The sequence below is a fragment of the Oncorhynchus nerka genome, linkage group LG12 (genome assembly GCF_034236695.1).
Source record: "Oncorhynchus nerka isolate Pitt River linkage group LG12, Oner_Uvic_2.0, whole genome shotgun sequence".
Lineage (NCBI taxonomy): Eukaryota > Metazoa > Chordata > Actinopteri > Salmoniformes > Salmonidae > Oncorhynchus > Oncorhynchus nerka.
In genome coordinates, this window is record NC_088407.1 from 92,982,621 (window position 1) to 93,001,385 (window position 18,765).

At 43.1% G+C, this 18,765-nt stretch overlaps 1 protein-coding gene across 1 annotated transcript in view; it reads right to left on the bottom strand.

Annotated features, from left to right (window-relative positions):
• Positions 1-11,088, bottom strand: part of dnaaf9 (dynein axonemal assembly factor 9) — a 140,907-nt gene extending 129,819 nt beyond the window's left edge. The window contains exons 1-5 of the mRNA XM_065025980.1: positions 10,917-11,088; positions 8,736-8,812; positions 7,394-7,519; positions 1,051-1,175; positions 227-323 (exon numbers count right to left, since the gene is read on the bottom strand). Coding sequence (XP_064882052.1) covers positions 227-323; positions 1,051-1,175; positions 7,394-7,519; positions 8,736-8,812; positions 10,917-10,972 — 481 coding nt within the window. The 5' untranslated portion in view covers positions 10,973-11,088. The remainder of the gene's footprint in view (positions 1-226; positions 324-1,050; positions 1,176-7,393; positions 7,520-8,735; positions 8,813-10,916) is intronic.
• Positions 11,089-18,765: the final 7,677 nt, after the last annotated feature.

Here is an 18,765-nt window from a genome sequence, read left to right on the forward strand (position 1 = left end):
TAAAAACCTCTCTCGTGGTGCCCCAAATCCTAATGAGTTAATTGTTACATGATTAATTTAAATCAGGTAACAAATATAGTTGATTAAATAAATAACAGTCATCAGATTAATGAAAGTAAAGTCACGACACGTAACAAAATGTGGGAAAAAGTCAAGGGGTCTGAATACTCGCCAAAGGCACTGTACATGTGACATGTACTATGTAATCTCTGTAACTATACTGTACCCTGGGTGCTGTAAGGAACTCCAATACGGCTGCAGTCTTGAACCATGCTCACAAAGCTGGAGATCTTAAACTCCTCCGCTGCTTCCTCGTCTTCATACTGCAGAGGGGGAGATGAGGGGGGGGAAACAAAGGAGGAGGGGGAGGGCGGAGAACAGGAGTGAATATAATCAACATCAACATTCAATTTAGACATACATAATCAACATCAACATTCAATTTAGACATACCTGTGTATCTGCTTGGTTAAGGAAACAAATATAAAAGCATTTCTATTAATTAAGTAATCTAATCACAACATACAAATATTGTTGTTTACTTCTTGATCAATTGAACATTTGGATGAGAACTTACAAGTCTGATGGTAGAAAGCTAACCTCTGGCTGGGTAAGACAGTCTATGTGGTTACAGTAATAGCTAATCTCTGCCTGGGTAAGGCAGTCTATGTGGTTACAGTAATAACTAACCTCTGCCTGGGTAAGACAGTCTATGTGGTTACAGTAATAGCTAACCTCTGCCTGGGTAAGACAGTCTATGTGGTTATAGTAATAGCTAACCTCTGCCTGGGTAAGGCAGTCTATGTGGTTATAGTAATAGCTAACCTCTGCCTGGGTAAGGCAGTCTATGTGGTTATAGTAATAGCTAACCTCTGCCTGGGTAAGGCAGTCTATGTGGTTACAGTAATAGCTAATCTCTGCCTGGGTAAGGCAGTCTATGTGGTTACAGTAATAGCTAACCTCTGCCTGGGTAAGGCAGTCTATGTGGTTATAGTAATAGCTAACCTCTGCCTGGGTAAGGCAGTCTATGTGGTTACAGTAATAGCTAACCTCTGTTTGGTTCATGCAGTGTATGGAGAGGTTCCTCCAGTGGGAGACGTAGGGCAGCAGGTAACTGTAGTTGATTGGGTTACAGTACAGGTGGACACTCTCTGCCTTGATCAGCACGATCACATCTGGAGATGAAGAGAGACGGGTCTCAATGTTAACGAGCCAGAACAACACACAGAGTAAGACAGCATTAACAACACACTAGAACACATAGGTTGTCATCCCAAAAGCACCCTATTCCCTATATAGTGTACTACTGTTAACTAGAGACCTATATGCACTATATAGAGAATAGGGTGCCATCCGGGATGTAGAGCATTAGAAATATTAATCACTGGAGCCAGGAGCGCTTGTTGAGAACCATCCAACATGTGTGAAGTAGTATGCATATACTGATCCTAACCCCATAACCCCTACTACTGACTATATACTGATCCTAACCCCATAACCCCTACTACTGACTATATACTGATCCTAACCCCATAACCCCTACTACTGACTATATACTGATCCTAACCCCATAACCCCTACTACTGACTATATACTGATCCTAACCCCATAACCCCTACTACTGACTATATACTGATCCTAACCCCATAACACCTACTACTGACTATATACTGATCCTAACCCCTACTACTGACTATATACTGATCCTAACCCCATAACCCCTACTACTGACTATATACTGATCCTAACCCCATAACCCCTACTACTGACTATATACTGATCCTAACCCCATAACCCCTACTACTGACTATATACTGATCCTAACCCCATAACCCCTACTACTGACTATATACTGATCCTAACCCCATAACCACTACTACTGACTATATACTGATCCTAACCCCTACTACTGACTATATACTGATCCTAACCCCATAACCCCTACTACTGACTATATACTGATCATAACCCCTACTACTGACTATATACTGATCCTAACCCCATAACCCCTACTACTGACTATATACTGATCCTAACCCCATAACCCCTACTACTGACTATATACTGATCATAACCCCTACTACTGACTATATACTGATCCTAACCCCTACTACTGACTATATACTGATCATAACCCCTACTACTGACTATATACTGATCCTAACCCCATAACCCCTACTACTGACTATATACTGATCCTAACCCCATAACCCCTACTACTGACTATATACTGATCCTAACCCCTACTACTGACTATATACTGATCATAACCCCTACTACTGACTATATACTGATCATAACCCCTACTACTGACTATATACTGATCATAACCCCTACTACTGACTATATACTGATCATAACCCCTACTACTGACTATATACTGATCATAACCCCTACTACTGACTATATACTGATCATAACCCCTACTACTGACTATATACTGATCCTAACCCCTACTACTGACTATATACTGATCATAACCCCTACTACTGACTATATACTGATCATAACCCCTACTACTGACTATATACTGATCATAACCCCTACTACTGACTATATACTGATCCTAACCCCATAACCCCTACTACTGACTATATACTGATCCTAACCCCATAACCCCTACTACTGACTATATACTGATCCTAACCCCATAACCCCTACTACTGACTATATACTGATCCTAACCCCATAACCCCTACTACTGACTATATACTGATCCTAACCCCATAACACCTACTACTGACTATATACTGATCCTAACCCCTACTACTGACTATATACTGATCCTAACCCCATAACCCCTACTACTGACTATATACTGATCCTAACCCCATAACCCCTACTACTGACTATATACTGATCCTAACCCCATAACCCCTACTACTGACTATATACTGATCCTAACCCCATAACACCTACTACTGACTATATACTGATCCTAACCCCTACTACTGACTATATACTGATCCTAACCCCATAACCCCTACTACTGACTATATACTGATCCTAACCCCATAACCCCTACTACTGACTATATACTGATCCTAACCCCATAACCCCTACTACTGACTATATACTGATCCTAACCCCATAACCACTACTACTGACTATATACTGATCATAACCCCTACTACTGACTATATACTGATCCTAACCCCATAACCCCTACTACTGACTATATACTGATCCTAACCCCTACTACTGACTATATACTGATCCTAACCCCTACTACTGACTATATACTGATCCTAACCCCTACTACTGACTATATACTGATCCTAACCCCATAACCCCTACTACTGGCTATATACTGATCCTAACCCCATAACCCCTACTGCTGACTATATACTGATCCTAAACCCATAACCCCTACTACTGACTATATACTGATCCTAACCCCTACTACTGACTATATACTGATCCTAACCCCATAACCCCTACTACTGACTATATACTGATCATAACCCCTACTACTGACTATATACTGATCATAACCCCATAACCCCTACTACTGACTATATACTGATCCTAACCCCATAACCCCTACTACTGACTATATACTGATCCTAACCCCATAACCCCTACTACTGACTATATACTGATCCTAACCCCTACTACTGACTATATACTGATCATAACCCCTACTACTGACTATATACTGATCATAACCCCATAACCCCTACTACTGACTATATACTGATCCTAACCCCTACTACTGACTATATACTGATCCTAACCCCATAACCCCTACTACTGACTATATACTGATCCTAACCCCATAACCCCTACTACTGACTATATACTGATCCTAACCCCATAACCCCTACTACTGACTATATACTGATCCTAACCCCTACTACTGACTATATACTGATCCTAACCCCTACTACTGACTATATACTGATCCTAACCCCATAACCCCTACTACTGACTATATACTGATCCTAACCCCATAACCCCTACTACTGACTATATACTGATCATAACCCCATAACCACTACTACTGACTATATACTGATCCTAACCCCATAACCATAAACCCTACTACTGACTATATACTGATCATAACCCCATAACCACTACTACTGACTATATACTGATCCTAACCCCATAACCCCTACTACTGACTATATACTGATCCTAACCCCTACTACTGACTATATACTGATCCTAACCCCATAACCCCTACTACTGACTATATACTGATCCTAACCCCTACTACTGACTATATACTGATCCTAACCCCATAACCCCTACTACTGACTATATACTGATCCTAACCCCATAACCCCTACTACTGACTATATACTGATCCTAACCCCTACTACTGACTATATACTGATCCTAACCCCATAACCCCTACTACTGACTATATACTGATCCTAACCCCATAACCCCTACTACTGACTATATACTGATCCTAACCCCATAACCCCTACTACTGACTATATACTGATCCTAACCCCATAACCCCTACTACTGACTATATACTGATCCTAACCCCATAACCCCTACTACTGACTATATACTGATCATAACCCCTACTACTGACTATATACTGATCCTAACCCCTACTACTGACTATATACTGATCATAACCCCTACTACTGACTATATACTGATCCTAACCCCATAACCACTACTACTGACTATATACTGATCCTAACCCCATAACCCCTACTACTGACTATATACTGATCCTAACCCCATAACCCCTACTACTGACTATATACTGATCATAACCCCTACTACTGACTATATACTGATCATAACCCCATAACCACTACTACTGACTATATACTGATCCTAACCCCATAACCCCTACTACTGACTATATACTGATCCTAACCCCATAACCACTACTACTGACTATATACTGATCCTAACCCCATAACCCCTACTACTGACTATATACTGATCATAACCCCATAACCCCTACTACTGACTATATACTGATCCTAACCCCATAACCCCTACTACTGACTATATACTGATCCTAACCCCTACTACTGACTATATACTGATCCTAACCCCATAACCCCTACTACTGACTATATACTGATCCTAACCCCTACTACTGACTATATACTGATCCTAACCCCATAACCCCTACTACTGACTATATACTGATCCTAACCCCATAACCCCTACTACTGACTATATACTGATCCTAACCCCTACTACTGACTATATACTGATCCTAACCCCATAACCCCTACTACTGACTATATACTGATCCTAACCCCTACTACTGACTATATACTGATCCTAACCCCATAACCCCTACTACTGACTATATACTGATCCTAACCCCATAACCCCTACTACTGACTATATACTGATCCTAACCCCTACTACTGACTATATACTGATCATAACCCCTACTACTGACTATATACTGATCATAACCCCATAACCCCTACTACTGACTATATACTGATCCTAACCCCATAACCCCTACTACTGACTATATACTGATCCTAACCCCATAACCCCTACTACTGACTATATACTGATCCTAACCCTACTACTGACTATATACTGATCCTAACCCCATAACCCCTACTACTGACTATATACTGATCCTAACCCCATAACCCCTACTACTGACTATATACTGATCCTAACCCCATAACCCCTACTACTGACTATATACTGATCCTAACCCCATAACCCCTACTACTGACTATATACTGATCATAACCCCATAACCCCTACTACTGACTATATACTGATCCTAACCCCTACTACTGACTATATACTGATCATAACCCCTACTACTGACTATATACTGATCATAACCCCATAACCCATACTACTGACTATATACTGATCCTAACCCCATAACCACTACTACTGACTATATACTGATCCTAACCCCATAACCCCTACTACTGACTATATACTGATCCTAACCCCATAACCCCTACTACTGACTATATACTGATCATAACCCCTACTACTGACTATATACTGATCATAACCCCATAACCACTACTACTGACTATATACTGATCCTAACCCCATAACCATAACCCCTACTACTGACTATATACTGATCATAACCCCATAACCCCTACTACTGACTATATACTGATCCTAACCCCTACTACTGACTATATACTGATCCTAACCCCATAACCCCTACTACTGACTATATACTGATCCTAACCCCATAACCCCTACTACTGACTATATACTGATCCTAACCCCTACTACTGACTATATACTGATCCTAACCCCATAACCCCTACTACTGACTATATACTGATCCTAACCCCTACTACTGACTATATACTGATCCTAACCCCATAACCCCTACTACTGACTATATACTGATCCTAACCCCATAACCCCTACTACTGACTATATACTGATCCTAACCCCTACTACTGACTATATACTGATCATAACCCCTACTACTGACTATATACTGATCATAACCCCATAACCCCTACTACTGACTATATACTGATCCTAACCCCATAACCCCTACTACTGACTATATACTGATCATAACCCCTACTACTGACTATATACTGATCCTAACCCCATAACCCTAACCCCTACTACTGACTATATACTGATCATAACCCCTACTACTAAATATACTGATCCTAACCCCATAACACCTACTACTGACTATATACTGATCCTAACCCCATAACCCCTACTACTGACTATATACTGATCCTAACCCCTACTACTGACTATATACTGATCCTAACCCCATAACACCTACTACTGACTATATACTGATCCTAACCCCATAACCCCTACTACTGACTATATACTGATCATACTACTACTAAATATACTGATCCTAACCCCACGTTGCTGCGTGGCTGGTGAAATTGATATTCTAACACAGGAATACCTAAATCTACCCGCATTTGCCGGGTGTTAATTTTATGCCCTGGACATAGATAAAACTGCAGTCGTTCCACAACAGGGCAGCATGTTGCACTTCGATGTACACGGAGGTGGATGTCAGTCTCCCCTGGCTCAGAGTTGAGGAGAGATTGCCTGCATCACTATGGGTATTTGTGCAAGGTATTGATGTGTTTAAGGTACTGAACTGTCTGTTCAAACCGTTGGACACTCATCGGTACAAAACGAGATATGCAACCAGAGGTTAAAGTATTAAATAGAGTATTAAATAGAGCTACGACTACATGGAACTCTCTGCCACCTCAGGTAACTGATTAAAGAACACCTTACGGCATGACGGGGACTGTGGAGACACAGACATGTTTATATATTTGCGTATTGTATGGTGTATATTATTGATTCTATTTGTTGTGTTTTGCTTCCTATTTGGACCACAGGAAGAGTAGCCGCTGCCTTGGGGGATCTTATTGAAATACTAAACCCCATAACCCCTTCTCCTCACCATCCAGCACCTCCTCAGGGAAGTCCTCCAGAATGTGCTCCAGGTTCAGCTGGTTCTTCCGGTACAGTCCGTAGAACAGGTAGTTGGCCAGCTCACTGCAGCCCTCATTATACCTGCTGTCAATCCCTGCAATATGAACTAACATGTCAAATCATGCTGAAATCAAATAAAACAGGGAAGTTAATATGACTACAACATAGCTGAAGCATCATCTATATAAAACAGGGAAGTTAATATGACTACAACACAGCTAAAGCATCATCTATATAAAGCAGGGAATAGTGTACAAAACATTAAGAACACCTGCTCTTTCCATCAGAGACTGACCAGGAGAAAGCTACTGTATGATCCCTTCTTGGGGCGGCAGCGTAGCCTAGTGGTTAGAGCGTTGGACTAGTAACCGGAAGGTTGCGAGTTCAAACCCCCGAGCTGACAAGGTACAAATCTGTCGTTCTGCCCCTGAACAGGCAGTTCCAAGGCCGTCATTGAAAATAAGAATGTGTTCTTAACTGACTTGCCTGGTTAAATAAAGGTAAAATTTTGATGTCACTTCAATCAGTGTAGATGAAGGGGAGGAGACATGTAGATGAAGGGAAGGAGTCAGGTTAAATCATGTTTTTTAAGCCTTGATTGTGTATGTGTGCCATTCATAGATTTTAGTGCCTATGAACGGGGTATGGTAGTAGATGCCAGGCACACCGGTTTGTGTCAAGAACTGCAACACTGCTGGGTTTTTCACGCTCAATAGTTCCCCATGTGTATCAAGAATGGTCCAGCACCCAAATGGAAACATTGGAGTCAACATGGGGCCAGCATCCCCATGGAACGCTTGGAGTCAACATGGGGCCAGCATCCCCATGGAACGCTTGGAGTCAACATGGGGCCAGCATCCCCATGGAACGCTTGGAGTCAACATGGGGCCAGCATCCCCGTGGAACGCTTGGAGTCAACATGGGGCCAGCATTCCCGTGGAACGCTTGGAGTCAACATGGGGCCAGTATCCCCATGGAACGCTTTGAGTCAACATGGGGCCAGTATCCCCATGGAACGCTTGGAGTCAACATGGGGCCAGTATCCCCATGGAACGCTTGGAGTCAACATGGGGCCAGTATCCCCATGGAACGCCTGACACCTTGAGGAGTCCATGTCCCGACGAATTGAGGGCAAAGGGGGGAGGTGAAACTCAATATTAGGAAGGTGTTCCTAATGTTTGATATACTAAGCGTATAAATAATAATATCTCAAGACAGTTTCCTGCGTTCAAGCAATGTTTAATATATTGTCATGTTGTCAAATCCAACTTCCTCAGAATGAATGTGACTCCAGACAGAGCTGGACTCACCCAGAGAGCAAAGAATCCCATCAGGGCTGGCTTCCCCCTCCCACAGCAGTGACTGGACATGGTGCAGACGGGAGCAGCTGAAAAAGACAAACACAATATTACGTAGATACAGTAGGTGCCATTGATGCCAATTTGTCAAAATACAAATAAACATCCACCATATGAACCATACAATTGGATAGAAGCCAGTGCCCTTGGAGCAGCAATTGGACAAAAGGCTATCAGTCCGACGGCGAGAAAGAGGAAATGTCATGACTCGAAAGCGGGGGGTAAATGGTTCTAAGTACAAACCTTCATTGCCTGAATACAAGCCAGGGAATATTACTTCTAAATTTAGTTTATCACTTTAGCATTTTGAGGATGTTGGATCCCATGGGTCTGCTGGCTCTCTTGAGAATCATGAGATGGAGTCAGTGATGATTCCTCTGAAACAGAGCCTGACCAGGATGAAGGCCTTCCTGTGGCAGCAGGTGTGGTGGTACAGATTTTGCCCTGAAAATCCTACCAGAGATGATTTTGGACCGGTAGGAGTGCGGTTTTTGGATAAAGTGGATCTATGCTTTTTGGCCGACCAATATGTTGTTTTAAGTTGGGTAAAGGACAAACTGAGAACTATTACATCCGTCAAAGTTTAGAGAAGTGGAATTGTTTAGATTTTTTGTCTTTGGGGCGGCAGGGTAACCTAGTGGTTAGAGCGTTGGACTAGTAACCGAAAGGTTGCAAGTTCAAACCCCCGAGCTGACAAGGTACAAATCTGTCGTTCTGCCCCTGAACAGGCAGTTAACCCACTGTTCCTAGGCAGTCATTGAAAATAAGAATTTGTTCTTAACTGACTTGCCTAGTAAAATAAAGGTTAAATAAAAAATCCTCCACCCAGAGGCAGGAAGTGATCTGTGTCAGGCGTCTCGGGACTTGACTGGTGTCATGTTCGGGGTGAAAGTAAGGCGGTATGGTCCGGTAAAACATGAGCCAATCACAGTAATGAAAACTAAATGTCAAGAAAACTGTCGGCCATTACACCATAATTTATCATTAGGCTGACGCATGGCATGAAAAATGTACGAATGGACTTGAAAACAGGTGGCATGGCCTAGACCAGGGATCATCAACTAGATTCAGCCACGGCCCATTTTTCTTAAGCAGATGGTCGGCAGGTAGCCTAGTGGTTAAGAGTGTCGGGCCAGTAATTGAAAGGTCACTGGTTTGAATCCCTGAGACTAGGTGAAAAATCTGTAGATGTGCCCTTGAGCAAGGCACTTAACCCTAATTGCTCATGTAAGTCGCTCTGGATAAGAACGTCAACTAAAATATAAAGATAATTACAAATATTTGTAGAATGCAAATTGACCACAAGAAGCCCAAACAGATGCTTGATTAAAACGTAATCATTTGGGCCTCCCGAGTGGCACAGAGGTCTAAGGCAGTGTTAGCTGCCCCAGTGAGTAGGCCTGAAGAGATTCAGAGAGGTTGAGTTTTAATAAGGATGGATTTCTTGCATTTATAACCATGGTGATCAACTGCAGGGATGGAGCAGAAATCACAGAAGAAAGATGTGATAGTTGAAGCAGCAGATAAATATTTGGGTGTGAGAGTTTTGTGCAGCAGATCTACAGGTAGTTGAGAGAAGGTTTTCCATCCTCCAAGGACAACGGCCTGGTGTAGAGTCGTTTAGGGCTAAAGTAGTGGGATGGGGTTTTGGGGATAGTGTATAGGTAAGATGCAGGGTTAGATGGTGGTGTAATTTAAATTTTCCGTATGATCAAAATGTACAATCCGCACTCAGACCGGCGAAAGGCAGAAATAGCAACACAGCATCTACAGTAAATAAGAAAAAAGACAGTAAAAAGGTGCAACGTAGATGAATCTATCCGCAATGCACATTCTCACAGTGCGACTTTGATTGAATTCCTAGGCAATTGACGCTAGCAGCTAACTAGTCTAGCTACAATCAATCGATTAGTTAGCTTCATATCTAGCCGATCCAATGTCATAGTCAAACATGGCGAGATAGCAAACAGTAGTTTTCAAGCAAACGTTAAAACGGTTGGCTAAAGTTAGCTAGCTCAACTGCCGAGCAACGTAAAGAAACAACACATCTGCAGCTAAATATTTATAGCTAAACTAGCTAGCTTCATCACATCCCTTTTCGGTAAACAAGATAGCGTCAGAAATGGACGTTACCTGACAGCGGGGCTCATACACGGGAATTGTCCGTTCACCCTGCGGATACAAGACATGTTTATTAGCAACCGTCGTTATGGCGTTTTGTAAATAACGGTGTTTTTTTTGGAATCCGCCGATATTTGATCAAGGCGCGAGCACCAGTGCCGTCATTGTGTTCGTTAGCGTTGCTGCTATAGACCTATCGACGGCATAGCAACCGCCTGGACCATTACACATTTAGGGGAGTAGCTTTTTAAAACACAGTCATATTTAGGCTTAACAACATGCAATTACATTAGTTATGGCTGGTATTAGACATATATCACTAAAGAGCATACCTATTTATTTATTTTTGAGGGGGAGGGGGTATTAGTTGTTTCAATATAGAAAAGGATGTAATCTACATATTGGAATCCCCCCTTCCTACACCACAGCAGCAGTCGATGCAACCCTGTTAGCCCTTGATCAGGACCCTCACAGTTCCATTAGACGCAGGACTCTTCTGTAGGTGGGGTTGATCTGAACATTAACACGCATCGCTTGTGGTACGGTTTTCATATCGGAGAGAGATGTTTTTTAATTTTTTAAATAGGCTACATTGATACACAGGGTTAGTGTTCCCATGTTACAGAGCTTGTACGGAAGACAGTGTGGACTAACCTATCTGCGTCTCTCTGAACACCTGTGTGTTGTAACAGATGTGATCCTTACTCTCTCGCACTGGGTAATAAAGAACAGAAGCCCAGCCAATGGTTCCAGATTATCTGTAGTTTGTTTTGATACAAATATATTACATATGTCGTTTATGACTCGATAGTTTATTTATTGTACTAGGCAAGTCAGTTAAGAACAAATTCTTATTTGGACGGCCTAGGAACTGCCTGTTCAGGGGCAGAACGACAGATTTGTACCTTATCAGCTCGGGGGTTTGAACTTGCAACCTTCTGTTTACTAGCCCAACGCTCTAACCACTAGGCTACCCTGCCGCCCCGCCCTGTCAATATCAGACTGGGATTTACAATCAATAATTGAACAATTACAAAAATATTAGAATACAATTATATATAAATATTTCATAAAAAGATATGCAGTTCTAGATGCTCTTGATGGCTGTAGAAAAACACCTGTAATTAGCAGGGAGCCAATATGCCCATTGCATTTAGAGCATGTTAACAAACTCTTCTTACAGCAATCATACATACAAAAGCACATTACAGGAAGATCACAATATCTAACAGGTATTGTACACACACACTACGTGTACAAAACATTAAGGACACCTGCTCTTTCCATGTCAGACTGATCAGGTGAAAGCTATGATCCCTTATTGATGTTGCTTGTTAAATCCACTTCAACCAGTGCAGATGAAGGGGAGGAGACAGGTTAAAAGAAGAATTTTGAAGCCTTGAGACAATTGAGACATGGATTGTCTACGTGTGTCATTCAATCAAACGCCTGTGGGTGGTATTTAATGTCACGGGGCTGCTTTTGCACCACCTATGTGAAGCTAGCCACAATAATGATTAGCTACACTTGTAGAATCTGCGGATTGCCTTCAAAATAAAAGTCCTGCATTGAAACTGACACAAACAAACACAAATAATGGATAATGCTAAACAAGGTTAAAAATATATTACATTTAAGTCATTTAGCAGACGCTCTTATCCAGAGCGACTTACAAATTGGTGCGTTCACCTTAAGACATCCAGTGGAACAGCCACTTTACAATAGTGCATCTAAATCTTTTAAGGGGGGGGGTGAGAAGGATTACTTTATCCTATCCTAGGTATTCCTGAAAGAGGTGGGGTTTCAGGTGTCTCCGGAAGGTGGTGATTGACTCCGCTGTCCTGGCGTCGTGAGGGAGTTTGTTCCACCATTGGGGGCCAGAGCAGCGAACAGTTTTGACTGGATGCGCGGACTTCCTCAGTGGTAGGGAGGCGAGCAGGCCAGAGGTGGATGAACGCAGTGCCCTTGTTTGGGTGTAGGGCCTGATCAGAGCCTGGAGGTACTGAGGTGCCGTTCCCCTCACAGCTCCGTGCAAGCACCATGGTCTTGTAGCGGATGCGAGCTTCAACTGGAAGCCAGTGGAGAGAGCGGAGGAGCGGGGTGACGTGAGAGAACTTGGGAAGGTTGAACACCAGATGGGCTGCGGCGTTCTGGATGAGTTGTAGGGGTTTAATGGCACAGGCAGGAGCCCAGCCAACAGCGAGTTGCAGTAATCCAGACGGGAGATGACAAGTGCCTGGATTAGACCTGCGCTGCTTCCTGTGTGAGGCAGGGTCGTACTGGATGTTGTAGAGCATGAACCTACAAGAACGGGCCACCGCCTTGATGTTAGTTGAGAACGACAGGGTGTTGTCCAGGATCACGCCAAGGTTCTTAGCGCTCTGGGAGGAGGACACAATGGAGTTGTCAACCGTGATGGCGAGATCATGGAACGGGCAGTCCTTCCCGGGAAAGAGCAGCTCCGTCTTGCCGAGGTTCAGCTGAGGTGGTGATCCGTCATCCACACTGATATGTCTGCCAGACATGCAGAGATGCGATTCGCCACCTGGTCATCAGAAGGGGGAAAGGAGAAGATTAATTGTGTGTCTAGCAATGATAGGAGAGACCATGTGAGGTTATGAAGAGCCAAGTGACTTGGTGTATGAGAATAGGAGAGGGCCTAGAACAGAGCCCTGGGGGACTAGTGGTGAGAGCGCGTGGTGAGGAGACAGATTCTCGCACGCCACCTGGTAGGAGCGACCTGTCAGGTAGGATTGCGTGGGCCGCGCCGGAGATGCCCAACTCGGAGAGGGTGGAGAGGAGGATCTGATGGTTCACAATCGTCCTAGAAGGATGAGAGCAGAGGAGAGAGAGTTAGCTTTAGCAGTGCGGAGGGCCTCCGTTGACTAGTCTTGAAACCTGACTGATTTGGATCAAGAAGGTCATTCTGAAGAGATAGCGGGAGAGCTGGCCAAACGGCACGTTCGAGAGTTTTGGAGAGAAAAGAAAGAAGGGATACTGGTCTGTAGTTGTTGACATCGGAGGGATCGAGTGTAGGTTTTTTCAGAAGGGGTGCAACTCTCGCTCTCTTGAAGACAGAATATATATAATATATATATTATATAAAAAAATATATATCCATTTCGCTACACCTGCAATAACAACTGCTAAAAACGTGTATGTGACCAATACAATTTGGTTTGGTGTATGATTTCAACAAAAGTCAATTTGACCAAAACATTTAAATCAGTTGAAATCGCAGAGTGGATGTATTAGACTTCAGAATTGCATTGGGGGCTTACTGTATTTATTTTACAGCCTTGCCTATGTATCTTGGGTCCGTGAAATGTTCAAAACTGTATAATTTACACAAATATTAACGTTGTAACTATTATTGCAGGACTTTGACACCACTGTGAAATGAGCCACATTAGAGCACCAGTCTGTGTATTGAGCATTTATATTGCAATGTACAGCCTTACCCCATTTCATGGACCCAAGATCCATAGGTATCAGCTTACTCAGTGACACCCACAGAACACAACTGTGAAGAGGTTACACAAATATAAAGGTTATGACTCTTATTGCAGGACTTTGACACAACTGTGAAATTAGCCACATTAGCTCACTAGTCAATAGGCTCAATAGTTTTATTTCACCTTTATTTATACAGGTAGGCCAGTTGAGAACAAGTTCTCATTTACAACTGAGACCTGCCCAAGATAAAGCAAAGCAGTTCAACACATACAACAACACAGAGTTACACATGGAATAAACAAACATACAGTCAATAATACAGTAGAAACAAGTCTACATACAGTGTGTGCAAATGAGGTAAGAAAAGGAAGGCAATAAATAGGCCATGGTGGTGAAGTAATTACAATATACCAATTAGACACTAGAGTGATTGATGTGCAGAAGATGAATGTGCATGTAGAGATACAGGGGTGCAAAGGAGCAAGATAAATAAATACAGTATGGGGATGAGGTAGTTGGATGGGCTATTTACAGATGGGCTATGTATAGTGAGGTGGTTTCCCACAGCCAAGTTCCTGCAATAAGACCTACGACGCTAATATGTGTAAACCCTTCACAGTTGTGTTATGTGGGTATCACCCAGTAGGCTGATACCCCATTTCAGGGATCCTAGACTCATAGGTAAGGCTACAGCCACAGTGAAATATTAATGTTCAATTTTGCACAATAGGCTGATTTCCCACAAAGTCCTCCAATAAGAGCTCCAATGCTAAAAATGTGTGTAAACTCTTCCCAGTTGTGTTCTGTGGGTGACACTGAATAGGCTGACACCTTCCATAGGTAATATAAAAATGCCCCCAATGGAACTATGACGTCTAATAGATCAACAGAGCGATGTCAAATGATTTGTCCTCCTTTGTCCAATTAACTATTGTTTTTTGTTGCATTTATATAACATTCCAAACTTGTTAAGAACGATCGAGTGCAAATATGACACGATTCCACTACTTTGTGTCAGTTTCAATGTGGGACCTTTATTTTGAAGGCAAAATGCAAATTCCACTATTGTGGCTAATCTTTATTGTGGCTTGGCTTTTGTTGCTGATGAAAACTGCGCATCTCCCAGATTACCTGTTTTTCCATGTGGAGCAGTGGAGGAAGGGGAGGACCATCCTCCTCAGTGAGGATAAAATAGGGGGAAATGAAATGTTTTTATTATTTTTAGACTATTCTAAAATATGTGACTGGCCAGTTTGATTCGGTGTTATGTAGCAACATTAGAAAATGTTATTTTTTACATTGGATAAAAGTAGAGACTCAGAGCTAGAAAGTGGTGTCATACACTACAGTTGAGGAACAATGGGAAAGTAATTATGCTTTGAAAGTTGATAAACTCAGCCCCACCCATCTCTTTAAGGATTCACGAGGCCATGGGCTAAGCAGCGAGTACAGCAGTGTAAAGACTGGTTTGTACTACGTCTATATACAGTTGTCACAGTGACGTCATTAACATTCTATTGTCGTCCGACGTCAAACTTGTGTGGTCGTTATGAAAAAGTCTAAACACAAAAACGACAGGCTGCACGACATCAGCAGCCTGGTGGTCCAAACTGGCAGAAGATTGTGTATTTTAACACCAATAAACCCATATGTTTAAAAATGAATGTAATATATGTCAATCTAGCAAACCAGGCAGCTAAAAGGAACTTTCTAAACAATGTTTTGGTTTGTTTCTAGCTTGTTAGCTGGTTAGCTTGTTAGCTTGTTAGCTGGTTAGCTTGTTAGCTGGTTAGCTTGTTAGCTGGTTAGCTGGTTAGCTTGTTAGCTGGTTAGCTTGTTAGCTGGTTAGCTGGTTAGCTTGTTAGCTTGTTAGATGGTTAGCCAGTTTAAATAATGACCATATAATATAGCTGACAATGTCTTAATTTCTATTCAGTGTAACAGGAAAATAAACCCACAACAAGATCATTATTTTTTGACTTTGATTATTATTATAGTTGCACCCCTTCTGAAAAAACCTACACTCGATCCCTCCGATGTCAACAACTACAGACCAGTATCCCTTCTTTCTTTTCTCTCCAAAACTCTTGAACGTGCCGTCCTTGGCCAGCTCTCCCGCTATCTCTCTCAGAATGACCTTCTTGATCCAAATCAGTCAGGTTTCAAGACTAGTCATTCAACTGAGACTGCTCTTCTCTGTATCACGGAGGCGCTCCGCACTGCTAAAGCTAACTCTCTCTCCTCTGCTCTCATCCTTCTAGACCTATCGGCTGCCTTCGATACTGTGAACCATCAGATCCTCCTCTCCACCCTCTCCGAGTTGGGCATCTCCGGCGCGGCCCACGCTTGGATTGCGTCCTACCTGACAGGTCGCTCCTACCAGGTGGCGTGGCGAGAATCCGTCTCCTCACCACGTGCTCTCACCACTGGTGTCCCCCAGGGCTCTGTTCTAGGCCCTCTCCTATTCTCGCTATACACCAAGTCACTTGGCTCTGTCATAACCTCACATGGTCTCTCCTATCATTGCTATGCAGACGACACACAATTAATCTTCTCCTTTCCCCTTCTGACGACCAGGTGGCGAATCGCATCTCTGCATGTCTGGCAGACATATCAGTGTGGATGACGGATCATCACCTCAAGCTGAACCTCGGCAAGACGGAGCTGCTCTTCCTCCCGGGAAGGACTGCCCGTTCCATGATCTCGCCATCACGGTTGACAACTCCATTGTGTCCTCGTCCCAGAGCGCTAAGAACCTTGGCGTGATCCTGGACAACACCCTGTCGTTCTCAAATAACATCAAGGCGGTGGCCCGTTCCTGTAGGTTCATGCTCTACAACATCCGCAGAGTACGACCCTGCCTCACACAGGAAGCGGCGCAGGTCCTAATCCAGGCACTTGTCATCTCCCGTCTGGATTACTGCAACTCGCTGCTGGCTGGGCTCCCTGCCTGTGCCATTAAACCCCTACAACTCATCCAGAACGCCGCAGCCCGTCTGGTGTTCAACCTTCCCAAGTTCTCTCACGTCACCCCGCTCCTCCGCTCTCTCCACTGGCTTCCAGTTGAAGCTCGCATCCGCTACAAGACCATGGTGCTTGCCTACGGAGCTGTGAGGGGAACGGCACCTCACTACCTCCAGGCTCTGATCAGGCCCTACACCCAAACAAGGGCACTGCGTTCATCCACCTCTGGCCTGCTCGCCTCCCTACCACTGAGGAAGTACAGTTCCCGCTCAGCCCAGTCAAAACTGTTCGCTGCTCTGGCCCCCCTATGGTGGAACAAACTCCCTCACGACGCCAGGACAGCGGAGTCAATCACCACCTTCCGGAGACACCTGAAACCCCACCTCTTTAAGGAATACCTAGGATAGGATAAAGTAATCCTTCTCCCCTCCCCCCCTTAAAAGACCTAGATGCACTATTGTAAAGTGGCTGTTCCACTGGATGTCATAAGGTGAAAGCACCAATTTGTAAGTCGCTCTGGATAAGAGCGTCTGCTAAATGACTTAAATGTAAATGTAATTATTTACAAGTTAATAGAGAGCTAATTACAGAAAATAGCTTATGTTTGTGAGTGTGACTAAATAAATGCAGGGCATTCTACCTGATAATTTTATAACTTAGACACTGTCTCGTTGGCCTAACTGTCATGTCTATTCCCGCTCCTCCCCTCCGGCATTCGACATCGCAGGTTTGCTAACTACCGGTCCTGGCATTCATCATTACGCGCACCTGGCATTCATCATTACGCGCACCTGGCATTTATCATTACGCGCACCTAACTCCTATGTTATATCGTTCCATGTTATTTGTTATATTAAATTTACCACCTGCTTCTCAACTCCCAGCATCTACGTTAAACTAACTTTATATCCTACTTTGACTTTGAAACAGGTCATGTCGTTCTTCACATTACCGTCTCTGGTAAACACACACTACATCAAATAAAATCCAAGTTTATTTGTCACATGCACAGGCTACAGAAGGTGAAATGGTTACTTGCATAGTGGAGTCTTCTCTTTAGACATGTAGGTAGCTAAACAATGAACCATAATCCAAGCTCTGCCCTGCACGAATCTACAGATAGCGAAAGCTAAAAAAAACTAGCTCGGTTCAATGTAGCTAGCTAAAATAAGGCTATAACTAGCAATGTAAATGGCTCCAGAAGGCAAATAATGCATTTTGATGAATAAATATGTTTTACGTTCAAATGCCTCTCCTGTGAAGTAGTTACGTCCGACATATGCCAAGTTTCCTGAAACGAGTCACATATATTTATGTCACCAAATAATTGATTAAAACACATTGTTTTTCAATAAAGGTCTACAGTAGCCTCAACAGCACTCTGTAGGGTAGCACCATACTGTAGCTGGAGGACAGATAGTTTACGTCCTTCTCTGGGTAC